Genomic DNA, 17827 nt, shown 5'->3' on the forward strand with positions numbered 1-17827 from the left:
TAGATAATTAAAAAGGCAGTGCCACCCTTTAGAATGATTTGTTTGGCCATTTTAGAAGATTTTTTTCAAGAAGTGGTGACTAAGATGAGTGTATTTTTTATGGCTTAAATTTGACTGTCTCTACTAAACTGATGACCATCAGGATTATTTCCACTCTCTATACAATAAGTATGTCCTGGGAGAGCCTAAAATGTTATAACAAAATTTCTAAGGGGAAAACTACTTTTGTTCTGTACACTTTTTAGGGGATGTTAGACATAGAGTTTTGATTTATCTGCTTAATATGTGATAGATCATCATAGCGCTCAAAAGTTACGAGAGCGGAGACCCCAAAAGTAATTATTTCACTGTGAGTGTACTTCTCTCTGATCCTATCAATCAGGTATAAAAAATGAAGGGGTAATTTTATTGCTCTGTTTTTTTGTTTTAAACAGAGTAAATAGGCTTTTCCTTTGTCCTGGTTTCAGACAATCTCTTTATCATAGATAGGACTTTCTCAGGTAGGTTGCATGTATAGCATAATTTCAGGAAACACAATGAAAAACTTCTTCATGGTGATAAAGTATTTTTTAAATTTCAAAATGAATTATTTTGGTCTTTTGTTTTATTGTAAAATATTCAAACATGGAAGTATATACAGTAGGAAATCAGTTTTCTTCCTGATTTGTATGAATACCATCTCTGGGCATAACTGCTTTAAAGTTGGTGATATTTTCTAGGCTTTCCAATGACTATTTAGATACAAACACATAATTTGTTTTATGTAAGTGAAATTATACTGAATATAGTGTTTTTATAGATTTTTTTTTAAGATTTTATTTATTTATTAGAGAAAGAGAGACAGTGAGAGAGGGAACACAAGCAGGGGGGTGGGAGAGGGAGAAGCTTCCCGCTGAGCAGGGAGCCTGATGCAGGGCTCGATCCCAGCACCCTGGGATCATGACCTGAGCCGAAGGCAGATGCTTAATGACTGAGCCACCCAGGTGCCCCTTTATAGATTTTTTTTATTACTTAACAATATATTGGACATATTTTTATTTATATGATCCATACTCATTGATTAGGTTTAAAATTTTTTTTCCCAGATTTTATGGTAGTAAGTCTGAAGTATAAATACAGATTTTAAAAAAAGATCTATTTATTTATTTGAGAGAGACAGAGAGCGAGAGGGAGAGAGAATCTTAAGCAGACTCTGCGCTGAGCATGGAGCCTGACGTGGGGTTCGATCCCACAACCCTGAGATCAGGACCTGAACTGAAATCAAGAGTCAGACACTCGACAAGTGCACCACCCAGGTGCCCCAGTATGTTTTTATATGAAGATAATATACAGTTGTATGTGCAGCTGCCTTAGCATGATGGTGACGTATAATAGATGCTCAATACATGTTAGTTTTTTTTCTTCTTTCTGGACATATATGAGAAGGGCCATGGAAGGTGATTGACTGTTTTGAGTAGTGAAAATTACAAGGATTCACAGTAAAAATCCACAACCATGGCATTAATCTTTTCACTATAAAGGAAACCTTTCTCCTAAGGATGTTTGTGTTTTGTGATTGGGGTTTATAAATTGCTGCAAGACTAGCAGGATTGCTATTTAAGAGTCATGTAAGTTAGGCTGCCCTGATTATTTTAGGTGCTTCCGGTAAGAGCAAATATTTTTTATTAGTGAATGAGACACCACATTATGATTCATCCTTTTTACTGAGACTGCACAGTATAGTATGTATTATAGAGTTGTACAGTATGTGAAAACATTTTATGTGGGAATCTTGGAACAAAGTTCTTTGCTAACTTTGAAGATGTTTAGAGGCAGGTGCTGAGACTGGAAACCCAACACTACTATTAGGGGTAGGATAGGTAAATGTGTGCTTTGTGATAAAGTTTCAGATCTAATTGTTTCTAGTGGTTCTGGACAAAAGCCTGGGAAAAGATGGATCTGGAGCTGATTGTTAATTTGTAAAGTCCTGTCTTGAAGTATTAATGCTTTATACTTTCCATCGTCTCTTTTTCACATCTGATACTTATGCTTTTCTGCAGGGAAATTGTGGGCCTCTGTTTTGGGTAGATTAGTAAAGAGGATTGGTTTGGGGCCTCAACTTCTTTTCTCCCTGGGAAAAGAGTAAGGGGTGCTGCCAGGAGAAGGGCTTCTACGGTAGCCAAGACTGAAGCTTTGTGTGGAGGTAATGCTGGACTGTACAGGCATTGCCCTCAGGATTCTAGGAGTTTGTAGAACTATAAATTTCTTGTGGCAATCAACGTGGATATATCAGTCTGTTTATCTTTATTTGTTAGCACTTTTGCATTCCTAGTCGTAAACATGCTTGAGAAATAGTTGTTAGAATATAGAATTGGAAGTGCTTCCCTAGCATGTTCTTGAGCTTCAGATTGTTAATTCGTTTTCTGTTTTTGTTTTTGGGTCTTTTCTTGATTTTATTTGTTTAAATTTTTCTTTCCAAAATAAGTTACTTAAAACGTTTGAAAACCTAAGTTTATGGTTACAAAAGTTTTATGTGCCTCAGAGTATTTTGCTCACTTGTTTATTCACTTGTTAATTTATTCATTCAACAAATATTCCTTGAAGTACTTATCGTAAGCAGGATTGTGGAAGGAATGCTAACAGATAGTCATCTACTCAAAGGAAAAGTGGAAAATGTATTCTGGAGAGATACTGGAGGCTGAATGTAGGTCAGTAGGTGTGTGTGTGTGTGTGTGTGTGTGTAAGAGAAAGACACATATCTACGTATACATATCGAGAGACATGGCCCATAGTTCTCTCCTAAACATTTTTAGAATCTGTTTCTTCTATTCCTGTTGTTACTTCTCTATTTCAGGCCCTCAGCATCTCTCATACACGCTTGTATTTCTTGGATCTGGACTTTCCCTGTATTCTAACTTTACACTGCTTTTTCCTTTATGTGGCTCTTCTCAGAGTTTTTCCCCCTGCTAAAACACAGACTGGATTGTGTGTCTCCTGTTACCCACAGAATAAAATCCAAAGTTCCTAATAGATAGTTTCAGTATAGATTCTGTCAGTCCGTTTATGAAGCTCTCTCTAGTTATCCACTTACAGTTATTGTCTATTCCAGAGACCCTAACTGGTTTTACCTTGTCCTGATACTTGGTTCTGGGATGTATTGCATTTCCTTCTGTGGACCTGTTCTCGTCATTGACTTCTTTGCCCTCAGTGCAAGGAGGCTGACTTTGCCCTTTGACTTCTAGATGTGTTTGGACAATGGGAAATATTGGCAGGAGGAGAGTAGGGTTGCTGTGTTTATTCTTCTGGCTTCCTCCTGCCACTTCATGTCTTGTTGACTTTTCTAGAGGTTATAGTTCTTATGAAGCTGCCCTCTTTGTACTTTTCAGGCGTAGGTGCGGTAGCAGCTTCAGGAGGTTGTACTGTCTCTTAACTCTGACCATCATCCTTATCTTGCAAATAATCCTTTATTAAGCTGTTCTTAAATTACCCAGTTTAAGGGTGCTGTTTCCTGCTGGGGTCCTGAATGCTGCATTGTCTAAATAACTCTAAGCTTCACTTTTTTTTTTTTTTTTTAAGGATTTTATTTATTTATTTGACAGACAGCCAGCGAGAGAGGGAACACAAGCAGGGGGAGTGGGAGAGGAAGAAGCAGGCTCATAGCGGAGGAGCCCGATGTGGGACTCGATCCCATAACGCCGGGATCACGCCCTGAGCCGAAGGCAGACGCTTAACCGCTGTGCCGCCCAGGCGCCCCTAAGCTTCACTTTTGCTTGTAATTATAGCTGTTACTTTCCTGTAGCACTATCTCTTTTATTAAACATTTTTTTGGTGAGTTCTTATTCATTTGTCTCCCCTTCCAGTCTTTTTTCCTCCCCGCTCCCCTGGCACTATGGCTGCCAGATAATAGGAATTGAAATGTCTGAATGAATAAGAGGTGGAGATTTTCAAGGGATTTGAATTTCCCTGGATAGCATAATATTTACTTAGATGTCTGAAATAGGGTCTTTTGAGAAAATAGGGGGAGGTAGTAGATACTGAAGTCCATTTAATCACTTTGATAATGTCTAGATTTTTATTTCATTCTTTTCATAAATTTAGCGCTTTTTATTTATTTTTTTTTTTTAAAGATTTTATTTATTTATTCGACAGAGATAGAGACAGCCAGCGAGAGAGGGAACACAAGCAGGGGGAGTGGGAGAGGAAGAAGCAGGCTCACAGCAGAGGAGCCTGATGTGGGGCTCGATCCCATAACGCCGGGATCACGCCCTGAGCCGAAGGCAAACGCTTAACCGCTGTGCCACCCAGGCGCCCCATTTAGCACTTTTTAAAAACTATTGCTTCAACCTATTTTTTTAAGGTTTCAGGTGTGCTTTATTTCTTCAGTCATGACCTATTTTAATGGGTGCACAGTGCTTTTACTTGACATCAATTATGAGTTGGTTTTGAAACAATTCAGTATTACACCAGCTGGGATGATTACTGATTTCTCCATTTCTTTGGGGTGATACTGCCAACAGGGGACAAGATTCATTCTGTTCCAGTTTGTGTTGCTGCATATGCACATACAGCAACACAGAAAGTGGCTCCACTCCTAATATAGCATTACCATATTTGTCATGGAAGTCAGGTGTCCGGTTCTGGTGGCTCTGCATTGCCATTGCTTGCTGCATGCTTTGTTTTTGTTTTAAGATTTTATTTGTCAGAGAGAGAGAGCATGTGCGCGTGCACAAGCAGGAGCTGCAGGCAGAGGGAGAAGCAGGTTCCCCACTGAGCAGGGAGCCTGATGTGGGCTGGATCCCAGGACTCTGTGATCATGACCTGGGCTGAAGGTGGACTCTTAACCGACTGAGCCACCTAGGCATCCCTTGCTGCATGCTTTGATCTTGAAGACAACTTAGAGCATTTTTGGCCCTGGGAAGCATCCTGAAGCTGAAGACAGGATGGTGCAACTGCAGCTGCTGGTTTGGTACAACTTCATGCCAAGTCCCCTTGCAAAGAGCCCTGAAAAACCTGGTGCTCCTACATACTAAAAATTGACATTAGTTTCTCTTTAAGATGCATTTGAGATTAATTCCATTTATTCTTTTGGGATATTTTGCAATACCATGTCTTTAAGGATGAATGTACTATATCTAATATGGGAGAGATTTCAATTATCACTTTATCGAAGGAGAATATAGGAAGCATATATATCTATCGAGGTATTCATTTATCTGTCTTCCTCAGTATGTCTTAGAAGGGATGCACTAAGAGCAGACATACAGTAGCTAATAAGTGTTCTTAGCAAGAACTTTTAAAAAGTGACTTCTCATATGGAAATTTTAATTAAGAAAAAAATACCCTAGAATTATGATTAGGGTCAAAAATAGTTTCTATATCCTTTATATAAGGACATACCTATTCTGTGAAAGGGTTTATTTCAGGAAGCATCTTCCTATAATACTGACTTGGACACAGTACTCTCCATTACTATCCCAAAAAATTGCTATTGAAAATAATCTCTATAGCAGAGAATATATTTTTCTTTTTTTTCCTTTCTTTAAAAAATTATTAACATATAGTGTACTATTTGTTTCAGGGGTACAGGTCTGTGATTCATTGGTTTTACACAATACACAGTGCTCATGACAACACTTGCCCTCCCCAGTGTTCATCACCCAACCACTCCATTCCTTTGCTTTTTAAAATAGAGGTATTTGTTTACTCTGGGGGGTTAGATTTGCCCCTGTGTGTGTGTGTGTGTGTGTGTGTGTGTGTATTTATCTGTCTTAGTCTTCTTGGGTTGCTGTAACAGTATGCCATAGACTGGGTGGCTTAAACAACAGAATTTTATTTTTTAATTTCTGGAGGCTGGAATTCTGGTATCAGGATGCTACCATGATTTGTTTCAGGTAACGACTCTCTTCCTGGCCTATAGATAGCTGCATTTTCCTATATCTTGTCATGGCCTTTCCTTGGTGCATGTACATAGAGAGAGAGAGAGATATCTTTGTTTTCCTCTTCTTACGAGACCAGTCCTACTGGTTTAAGTTATTAGATTTATAACCTCATTTAACCCTAATTACCTCCTAAAAGACCTGCCTCCAAATATGATAAAATTGGAGGTTAGAGCTCCAAAATAAGACTTCTGGGGGCCCCAGAGTTCAGGTCATAGGGATGTGCTTGTATACATACGTATATATAAAGTGTATGAGCAATAGAGGAAATAATTGTGATATATTTAACTTGAAGAAAGATATTCATGCTTAGACAATGACAATCTAGTATTGAAGTTCATTATTGAAGTTTCTTCATAAAGATACTGTTCTGTTAGTGGAGATGGTATAATATTATAATAAAAGGGTGGTTACCAAAATCCCTTTCTCTTCAGAGACTACTCAGTTCTCACTCTCCTTGATGTCTTAGTATTTGACATCCTACCTTTGCCCAGATACAGACTTGTTACTCTGAGCTACTTCTCTTGGCTTTTGTGTCACATAGCCCTATTTCTCTGTTGTTCGTTCTTTTGCAAGTATGGCCATTGTGTGCTGCTAAACAAAACGGACACAACCCCTGCCCTTTAGAGCATGTAGTCATCCTCTCTTCATTTCTCTCCTATAGTCCCTGTTCATGATTTCACTATAGATATTAAGTCATTAGCTGATTGTTTTATTTCTGTTAGTTTTGATTTTAGGCTGTTTCTGAACTGTTGCATTTCCCTGGCTTAAGTTACCACCTCTAATGCCAGTATCTTTGGTATCCTCCCTACTTCTGATCGTTACCCATTATAGCTGTTTCGTGTCTTTTTATTCAGAGGCAACTGTGTGTGTGCCTGGTGCAAAGAATATGAGAATGATAGAGTCTTTGCCTTCAAGTTGGTGACAGAATGTCACAGGCAGTATAAAATACAGCGCGATAGATGTGCGTATAAGTTGCCATGGGACTGATACATAGGGTGTGCCTGCCTTGGACTGAAGGGGAAATGAGAGGGCAAGTATTCCCAGTAGAAGACTGAACATATATGAAAGCATGTAGGGTTTTGAAAACATACTATGAAAAGGCAACAGCAAATGGTTCAGTGTGATTGGAGTCTTAAGGGCTGCATGGAGAAGAGTTAGAGATGAGGCTGAGCATTTAAGAAGTTAACAGATCACCCCAAAGGCAATACTTTCAACACTAAACTAATTTTCTTCCACCGTAAACCACGTCCCACTCCCAGCTTCACATTTCTGTCAGTGGGCCCACCGTTCTCTTGCCAAACCCTGAATTGCCACGGGCAGGTCTGCCTCAGCACTTGTGATCAGGCATGAAGTTGAGTCACTTCTATATTCAGGACACTCCTTCATGCATTCTCTTCTGTCTTCACTGTTAACACACTACTTACCGTTTAATTACTGCATTATTTCAAGGCTATATGAAATGGTCTCCTTCCTACCGTTTTTGTTTTGTTTTGTTTTGTTTTGTTTTTGAGTTGATTTCTAGCTCCCTTATCTTACCCTGTTGCTGATCCTGAGAGAGCAAAGAGGGCAGTGATACTTTATTTCCTACAGGAAAAGTCCTTTTTTAGACCAGTATGTTAAATATGTAATTCTTTTTATTAAACGTGAAGTCTTAAGCCCTTTTCCTCCCATTACAAACCACAGAATTGAAGACAATTCAGAGTTATCCTTAGCAAAGAACGTTTTGTTCCATTAACTTTGAGTTTTCTTTATGAACATAATATGTATTTTATACTGAACAAGCTTTTTCCAACTACCGGTTTCCCACCTCCCAGTCTCATCTTCTTGTTACAGTTCTCACCTCTTAATTTATCCAGATCACTTGCCTCCATGGGAGGCCATATATACACTGACACTGGAAACAGCCTATGTTGGAATCCTGGTTTTACTCCTTATTCGTTTCAATAAGGGTCCACATTTGTCTAAGCCTCATAATAACTGTATGTGAAAAATGAGAGAAGGGGTATTACCAGCAAGGTTATAGGTAAGGATGGAGTTAATCTGTGTAGCCCAGCGCCTGGCATGTGTGAGCACGCAGTACACGTTGGCTCTAAAATGTTATGTACCTTGAAAACCCCTTGCTCATTCCCTCTGTGCTCTTGTTAGTGCGACCTCATGCTGACCTTGTTTCCTTATACCACTAAATGCTCTCCCTGAGCCCCTCCCTATTGCCTGTGGTTTACCTGCTGTTACAGGTTCAATTCGGTTGTCTTTTTAAAAATAGTCTTTTCTGATTACTCTAGTTCACGTTGACCTCTGAATTCCTATAGAACCTTTTATACCATTTTCGAAATTAGTCAAACTTTCTGTCTTTTTTATGGTATTTCTTTGTAAATTTACATACAGTAAAATTCACTTATTTGATGTACATTCTGGGAGTTTTGACAAATCCTTAGAGTTATGGGTAACCATCACAATCAAGATACAGAACAATTTCATCACCCACCCCCCCAAATATCTATCTTGGTATTACATTTTAACAATTTCCTCCAATATACATTCTGTTTCTACAAGTAAGGTTTAGGCTCTTGAACCTAGTGTCTGTTTTATACTAGTTTGTCTCCCTCTGTGTGGCCCTAGTACTGAGCATATAGTGAGTAGATGCTAGCATGTTTGAATTGTAAAAAACAAAGCGTAAAAACATGGTAAAATTGAACATACTACAAAGCTACTCATTTAAGTTATTTAAGTTCTCTTTGGTCTTTCATTTTACTTGGGTGAAAAATTTGAAGTGGATATTATTCCTGTATAATTGGCTCAAGTGATTTGGAGCACTGCAGGGCTAATAAAAATCATTTTAAATTTATCTTTGGTGAAAAAAGGGATAGTTTCTTTTTGTTTTTATTATCAAATATACTTACGGTTTCTGTTTTTTCCTAAGCCTGTTAATTTACTTTTTAATGTGAAACAAAAGTTTTTCTCCTCCTTGAGTATTTTTGGCTGTTACGATGTTATTGATGATTAAATGTATTTACAGTTTCCCCTTTTTTTCTTTAATGTATTTAAAATATCAAGCAATTCAGTTAAAAATAAACTAGTTACCAAATGTAAAATACAAAACCTTCCTGTTTTTTCAACTTTATTTTTCTATGGGCCAATTTTTCCTCTCTTCTCTGGGTATTTCTTTTATTGACTATCTTTAAAAACAGAGGTCAACGCAAGCAAGAGCATTTATACTTGATAAAGTTGGGGCTGGTATGGACAAGCTAATGCTGCATGGTTTCCTTTATCTCTACTCTTGGGTATTTGGAGTATTGATCCTTTTCAGAAAGGACCAAATATGGTTAAGATTTGCATCCCATTCAGTAGAGTTTACTTCCTAATGAAGTGAATTGAATTTAACCATGTGTATCTTTTTTCCCTTCCCCAACAGCTTGCCTGCCTATGGCTGTTCTAAATTTGAGCCAAATAAATCCATTTCAGAGAGGCTTTTTCTGTAAAGACAACAGCATCCAGTATCCGTACCATGACAGTACCGTCACATCCACTGTCCTCACCATAGTGGGGCTTGGTTTACCCATTTCCTCTGTAAGTAAATTAATAAGTAGGTAGTGATGGGTTTGTTGTGCTGGAGGATGGATGAAGTGATAGAGTTGGGGTGGGAGTAAATCTGTAGTACTGTCTTCACCAGTGTTGATGTGGTGAATGACTGGAGGAATATACCCACTATTTTAATCTAGGGACATTAGTGTAACTTCAGTTAAAGGGGGATGTTATGCAAAATAACTTGATGTCATCATGAAGAACTATAGAATGATTATTTTACAATGCAAGGGTTCATTTAAGTCATTTGGACCAATACCTTTCTGTATATAAGTGAAGAAAATTAGTCCCCGACACTTGGTCAAGCCCAGTAAGCTATTTTATGGCAGAGCTGAAACTAAGATTATGCTTATTTTATAATATTTTAAATGAATATTGAAAGCATAAAAAAGGAGATAGATTTATTCACTAAAATTGAGAAGACAACTCAGCAGAAAGAATATAAATACATATGCAAACTAAAATCCTCAGAATACATCAAAATTTATTATTTTTTAAGTCGTACTGATCTTTAGATAATTGATTGGTTTATAGGATAATGTTGGTTTTCATTTTTTTAAATAACTGGAAACTTTCCTTTTAGGTTAAGTTTCACAAATTAGGGTTAAGATTGGTCCTTGAGGTTTTGTGAATACTTTCTTTATCATTGGCTGTGATGACTGAATCTTGCCCTATCCTGTTTCTCTTTATGTGAGTTGGAAATAGAAGAAAAGGAGCAAAGGTTTACCTCCTCGAGTGTCTTGGGATTGCAGCAGGTGATGCTGTATTTCTCCTTTGACCAGTTGTCTTTTGGCAGTTGGCTTCCCTAGATGGTTGACTTAAAAATTTTTGTCATACCAGACACAGCAGCCTTATTTCCACAATAGGACAGGCTAGCTTTTCTTTGCCTATTTTGCCCTGATGTGGCTAAGAATAATAACCTAGCTAGTTCTTTAGTTTTCCATTTCATATCTGAGTTCTTTTTTTTTTTTTCTTGGCTAGCAGATTTTCGTTTTGTTTGTTTGTTTGTTTTTGAATGGTCTTTAGCACTATGTTGTGAAGGTAAAGAACTGGGTTTTTGCGATATATCAAGATATAGTAAGTATTTCCATATATTGTCTATGTATTCTTTTTTTTTTTTTTAAGATTTTTTATTTATTTATTTGACAGAGATAGCCAGTGAGAGAGGGAACACAGCAGGGGGAGTGGGAGAGGAAGAAGCAGGCTCCCAGCGGAGGAGCCTGATGTGGGGCTCGATCCCATAATGCCGGGATCACGCCCTGAGCCGAAGGCAGACGCTTAACCGCTGTGCCACCCAGGCGCCCCTATATTGTCTACATATTCTAATTTGATCATAACTACTTTTATAGCATTAAAAAGGGAGAAAAATCTGGGATTTAGTTTATGGAGATAATTACTTCTTCCCTAAAAAGTAAATTCTGCCATAATTGGTAACTTTTATTGTAGCCTTCAGGCTGATGAAACAATGTGCAGCAAAGCATATAGTACTGCTGCTTAGATGAAAATAGACTGTACTGTCTTACTGTAACTCTACTTGTATGAAGTGCAAAGTGTGTGTAGTAGCTGTTATTTTGACAGCTATCACCAGGTAAAGTTTTTTTAAAACTATCCCTCTATTTGAGGAGACAATTGTTTGAAGGTCAGGAAGTTACTTTTAGTTATTTGGCTTGGTATATTTCATCTTTTTCTACAAAACGTTTAGTTATAAAAATAATAGATACTCATTTTTGAATTTAAGAAAATCTGTTAAATCTGTTTAAAAAAACTTCTGCCTGAAGAGTTAGTTAATATTTTGCTTTTTACTGATTTTTTAACAGATATTTTGAGATATTAGTAAATATCAAGAAGCATTTAAGTTAACAACCATAAAGCTAAATTTTTAAAAAATGGCAGTAAGTAGTAGTATTTGGCCAGTTTCTGGGCCTTAAATGTGCAGATAGCTTGTGGATTATTATAAGGGTATTTTTGCAAATTCCTAGGGTAAATTTGTTTATTTGTTGTTTTAATAATTTACATACATTAGATAGAGAAGACAATTTTATTTTCTGTAAGGTGATTTACGTTTGATGTAGCTTAATACACACACATTTGAGTAGTAAAATTTTGGATGATAAGACATTTTTTTTTATTAGAGGAAGAGTGAAAGAAAGGGGCAGAGGGAGAGGGAGAGAGAATCTCAAACAGATTCCATTCCCAGCTAGAAGCCCAAAGGGGGGTTCGATCCCAGACCCCTGAGATCATGACCTGAGCTGAAATCAAGAGCCGGGTGCCCAACTGAGCTACCCAGGTGCCACTGGATGATAAAACATTTTTAAGGCCATGACTTTTTTTTTTTCCCCCAGTTTGAGGTCTATCATCTTTTTTAAAAAAAGCCTTCATCAGCTAACCAAAAAGATGCAACATTCAGAAAATTATGTAGATTTCTGTTTTGAGGATTAAGGTTCTTTATGGATTTTAAGGATCCACTTTTTATTTGACGTCAGTTTTCTTTCTTTCCCTTTTGGCTTCATGTATCTTCTCCCTCCGTATTCCTTGTACATTTACTTTTGTAAATTTTTACATTTCTAGAAAAAGGTAAAATCTTTAACTTGCATGCAAACTCTGAAGTAATGATAGTAAAAGTAAAGTAAGTGTTAAATCCCAAATCCCTATGTTGCAATGAATAAGTACACTTCTTCTGGAGTTTAAAGTGTATACGATTTGGGAATAGAAAACTGTTATCTGTGTTTAATGAGTTATTTTACATTAACTTGAGTAGTGACTGTGAGTAGTTGCTTTTTTTAGGTCTTGTTAGTGACTGTGAGTACTTGTTTTTTTGTCTTGATTGCTCTGTGTTACTACCTTGTAGTGTACAAATGTTTAGCCTAAAATAATAGACTGTTAACCTAATAAAGAGTATTTTCTGTGGCCAAGTTATAAAACTCCTAAAGAGACATTGTATTATTCACAGTGACCTAAACTGCATCATGACAAACTAGGGATATATTTGGACATATGTGAAAAAAGCTTAACTGTTTATATTATATATACATACTCTTATAAGTTCGTGAGAAACAGATGAGTGCCCCAAAGTAAAATGGGCAAAAAGCATGAACAGAAGGTTGTCCGTGGAAGAAAAAAATTGCCAAAAAATATTTTAAAAAAGATTTGATTTCTTTAAAAGTTTATTTTAAAACAACACTGAGAAAATGGTTTGGCCTCTTACATTGGCAAAGGGAAGAGCTCTCCCTACCTTGTCAGGTGTAGAAAACAAGTATAGGGTGCCTGGGTGGCTCAGTCGGTTAATCGTCTGCGCTTGGCTCAGGTCACGATCCCAGCGTTCTGGGATTGAGTCCCAGGTGGGGCTCCCTGCTCAGCAGACAGTCTGCTTCTCCCTCTGCCCCTCCCCCCCCACTCGTGCACGCTCTCTCTCTCTCAAAAATAAAATAATCTAAAAAATATAGAAAACAAGTATATTCATATACAAAGCTGGCAGGAGTATAAATTTGTATTAAGAAGAATGTATCATTAGACCTAGAAATCATATTTCAAATAGTTTACCCTAAGGAAATAATACCAGTTTCATGCAGAGAATTAGTTATAAGTATATTTATTACAGCATTATTTTTTATAGCAGAAAATTGGAAATAAATTAGTTCAGGCTTAGGGACTGTTTATGATTTATCCCATTGACGAAATATTGTGATACCCATATGTTTTATAATTTTGGTATTTATTGACCTGGTAAGATCTCTTTTAATATATTAAGTGGGAGGGGGAAGGAGAAGACAAATAGTGGTTTTCTTTGATTACTACTATGTGATATTACCTTCATTTTATCTCACACATTTCCATTTTATTTCTTCCTGTGAACACATACTGTTCTGTACAAGGAAGGCTATTTAACAACTTTAAAACCCACTAGAAATTATCCCATTTTCATTTTGATAAGCATGAAGCTTAAATGTCCAAACTGTATACCCATTTTCACATAGTTGTTCCAGAAGCTTAACTGTTCTGTGTGTGGGTTTAGTTTTGTCTGTCTCCAAGAAAGTTCCAAAAGAAAAGATGTGAATAATGCTATTTTGAAGATGCACAATAAATCGAAATAAAAACTCCACTCCTTGTTCTTGCTGGGTTGGCTGTGGTCTTGAGTGGACCTACTGATAAACCTATATCTATCTCTTTGAAGACAGAAATTTTATCTATAATCCAGTTCTGATGCTAACCACCCACAATTGGCGTCACACTCCACCACTGGTTTAAGGTCACGGTTTCCAAAAAGACTGCCCTCACTTTAGTCGTCAACTGTAAGTTTGAGGGTCCTCAGGGCACCCATACTTCTGACCAACTGGCTACAAACCTAGGGCATTTCCATTAACCCTTACCCCTACAAGACTGGTCTCATTTCAGATGGCAGCCACAAGTTTGAGGGTTCCCAGGCCACCTGCACTTCTGGTCAACCTACTACAAATTTGGAGGTTCCCATGACTCTCTCACAATTCACTAGAATGACCCAGAGAACTCAGGAAAGTGTATTATTTTTAAATTACATTTTTTTTTTTTTTTTTTTTTTGTTTAAGTAGGCTTCATGCCCAGCGTGGAGCCCAATGCAGGGCTTGAACTCATGATCCTGAGATTGAGACCTGAACTGAGATCAGGAGTCAGACACTCAACCAACTGAGTTGCCCTGGCACCCCTATTACACTTTTTTTTTTTTTAATAAAGGATCCAAATCAGTACCAGCCAAGTGAAGATACACTTAAAGCGAAATGTGGAAGTTGGGGGGAACCTGAATGCAGAACTTCTGTGCCCTCTCCCCGTGTTGTCAAAGCTTGTCACCCTCCCAGCACTCTGGTGTATTCACCAAGCTTTCAAGTGTCTGGTGTTTTTATTGGGGTTTCATTTGTTTCATATTTGATTAAGTATGATTGATTGAACCATTGGCCGGCTGACTGAGCCTCAATCTCCAGTCCCCTTACCCTCTCTGGGGCTCCAGACCCCATCCCCGTGATCATATGGCTAATCTTTCTGGTGGTCATACCCATCCTGAGTCATCTTGTCAGCATGAACTCAGGTGTGAGTTAACAGGTTCATGAAAAACAAAAGTATTCCTGTTAGGAAATGCCAAGAATTTAGTCTCTTCATAGGAGCCAGAGACAAAGGCCAGTCAAATTCTTTGTTACAGACACATTTTTATATCTTTAACTCTATGGACTTGGTGCCTTGAATACAATTCAGCACTCAGATGTTGGTTGATAGAGAGTAATTTTAAGAAGAGGTTTTAGTTTTCCCCTTCTTTCAGTCCACCAACCAAAGTTGACTGAGGAATTAGAGGTTTTCTCCCTTATAAGGTTTCAGTTATTAAAGAAAACATGATGCTAACACTTGTTAAAATGCTGAGGAAGACTTTATTCAAGATTATTGCAATAGGAGCAAGAGATGGAGCTCAGCTCTGAATATAGCAGGGACAAGTGGGGATTTATAGCCAGCGGCAGGTTGTGGAAGTCAGGAGATGGAAATCACTAAGAGAAGACATCAAGGGTAGCGGGATTCTTGGAAAACTGACTTAATAGAATTCTTCTTCAGGGTATATCAGGATTTAGCCATCAGAAGTTGGGACTAAGGAACTTGATCAGGTATCGAATGTGATCAGATATCAACAATTGGGGGATTCTTGCTAAGGCTGGGCTATGGAGGTCCAGCAAGGATAGGACAAACACAGAAGGCCAAGGTTGAAGCCTCATTGAGAACAGAGTTTAGAGGAAGCTAACTAAAATTTGGTCAAGAGAGTCTTTGTCACAGTTTATTGCTGTTAGTGATGAACTTCATCTTAAGTATCTATTGTATATTAAGTTATTACCTCATGATAGAACATTTATAAAAACCTACCTTAATGTGCAAAAACCCTTCAAGTTCATTTTAGTATTGTGTTATTTGAATTCCTGTTATGCTTCCATTGTTTGAAGTGTTTGTCTATAAGAATTCCCTTACTCTAGGATGTGGATTATTCCAGTTCCTGGTTTTAGTGAAGTTATTCTAGGTTATTATTACAAAAACCAGAAATGTCAATAGCCTCCTAAGCCAAAATTTAAAATAATGTACTTTGGATTATCCTTTTGACGGTTGTGTGGGTAAACGTAACCAAAAAATGCTTGTCTTTTGCATAGCGTTCAGCTCAGGATTTTTCTAGCATTGATTATTCCTAAGATTTTTGCTACAACTGTTATGAATGGAATATGTTCAGAATTTTAAGGGATAAAACACAACTTAGAATAAACATTTTTCTTTGTTTCTGGTATTGTAATTGCTTTCAATTTAATTTTTTAAAAATTATTTTGCTCCCTTTAGTAATGCCTGAGGAAAAAGACAGTACAGGATAACTTTTTTGGATTGAATTGTTACAGAATACTGCATCCGCGAAGTTTGATGATAATGTTTGAGAGAATGAGGGAGATCATTTATTGTGCGTATATGGATTTTCTGAAGTTCTTGGGTTTTGGCACACAGTTTGAAAAATCCTGTTTCTTTAGAGTGACCTAAAGAAGATGAACGAGGCCCAAACTTTTTTTTTTTTTTTTGAGTAGCTACTTAGATGGTAATAAGAAATTGCTAGTCATGAAGAAGAAAGAATGATGGGTTAATATATTTTTATAAGCCCTAAGGTAATACATAAGTATTGTTTATGCCCTCCACTGTAGGAAGCTGTTGGTGTTTGTTGGCTTTTACGGAATGTCAAGTCTCTCTCGACACCCTTTCCTATCAGTTTCCAGTGTACTGCTCTACTTGCCATGTTAACATAGGTGCTGTGGCTGCCTCTTTCCAGATTCACCCCAACAGGCACAAGGCAATAAGGTTTACTAGGGTAGCCATGATCTCTTTTCCTCCATTGTGTCCATAGTGCCAAACACAGTGCTTAGTATGTCATAATTCTTTAAAAACATAGTTAGACTAGGCACCTGGGTGGCTCAGTTGGTTAAGTGTCTGATTATTGATTTCAGCTCAGCTCGTGATCTCAGGGTCCTGGGATGGAGCCCCGTGGTAGGCTCCCCACCCAGCAGGGGGTCTGCTTGTCTCCCTTATTCTCTGCCCTTCCCTCCACTCACTTGCATGCTCTTTCTCTAAAATGAATAGATAGAGCTTTAAAAATATAGGTAGAAAAAATTAATGAAAAACTACTACATATGAAATGGGTAAGATTGTTGCTTATGTTTAATAATAATTATGACCATGAAAATAAACCTTAACTTTTTGTAAACACACTGTATTTCCAGGTCATCTTTAATATGAGCTACTTCATTAAAACGGCTTCAGGAAAAAAAATGGACACTATTATACTGAATATATATCCTAATTATAAATATCTTAAAATATGGGGGAAATAGCCATTCGAATTAAAGATACATAGGATTATGAGGTGGGTTTCTTAGGTTGGAAAAAAGTTTTATCGTTTACTTATTCCCATATGGAGCTATGTTTCCTGTCAACATTGTTATGGAAAGTACTGATTAAGTCAGTTGCTCTGAGCAATTTTTCCAGCACCCTTTTTGTATATAATTGTCACAAAATGAAGCAATACCAGATGCATCCCTAAGTAATTTGCCCTAATCACAGATGTTTTCTTTATTTAAGATTGCTTTTTATGCTATGTTTGGAAGACAGACATAGTGTGTAGATTTAGTATATTAATGATTATATATTCATTTTCTGGAACCCTTGAAAGTATTTTGATAAATTTCAACTTGGATGTACTTAGAGGAAAGAAAAGTTACATAAATACTGAGTATATACTGCCAGTAGTGAAAACTGAAACTCTCTCCGCGTCACAGTAGCCAAGTTTACTCAGTTTCACTGTTGTTTTCCTAAATGCTGTGACTTTTTATGGGATTCACTGGGGAAAATATCTTCTCATAAAATCTTCTTAAAAATAGTTTCTGGGGTGGGGCACCTGGGTGGCTCAGTTATTTAAGGGACTGACTCTTGGTTTTGTCTAAGGTAATGATCTCAGGATCCTGGGATCAAGCCCCTTGTGGGGCTCCATGCTCGGCAGGGAGTCTGCTTGAGATTCTCTCTCTCTCCCTCCGCTCCTCCCCACTGCTCATGCATGTGCTCTTTCTCTAAAATAAATAAATCTTTAAAAAAAAATAATTTCAGGGGTTATGGAATGTCTTTGCTAATAAGGTTAAGAGGTAAAGAACTTTTGCTTCACACGCTGAGCACAACTTTACTGAACAAGTAGACATTATCTTCTAACTTTTCTACTGCATGTTTCTTGACAAATCTGTAGGATTTCAGCGGATTGAATGTTATTTCTAGAGGAAAACTCTGGTTTTTGAGAAGTCCTAAAA

General features: G+C 37.4%; 1 protein-coding gene and 1 pseudogene across 3 annotated transcripts in view; one reads left to right on the plus strand and one right to left on the minus strand.

Annotated features, from left to right (window-relative positions):
- Nucleotides 1–17827, plus strand: part of PLPP1 (phospholipid phosphatase 1) — a 93726-nt gene that overhangs the window by 22299 nt on the left and 53600 nt on the right. Inside the window, exon 2 of one of the 3 annotated variants that reach the window (XM_040622256.1) lies at nucleotides 9331–9485. The exons of the other annotated variants lie outside the window; for them this stretch is intronic. Coding sequence (XP_040478190.1) covers nucleotides 9331–9485 — 155 coding nt within the window. The remainder of the gene's footprint in view (nucleotides 1–9330; nucleotides 9486–17827) is intronic. 3 annotated transcript variants of the gene reach the window in all.
- On the minus strand, nucleotides 4291–5443 carry LOC121100674 (annotated as a pseudogene).

Source organism: Ursus maritimus, unplaced genomic scaffold (genome assembly GCF_017311325.1).
Source record: "Ursus maritimus isolate PB19 unplaced genomic scaffold, ASM1731132v1 scaffold_5, whole genome shotgun sequence".
In the NCBI taxonomy this organism is placed as follows: domain Eukaryota; kingdom Metazoa; phylum Chordata; class Mammalia; order Carnivora; family Ursidae; genus Ursus; species Ursus maritimus.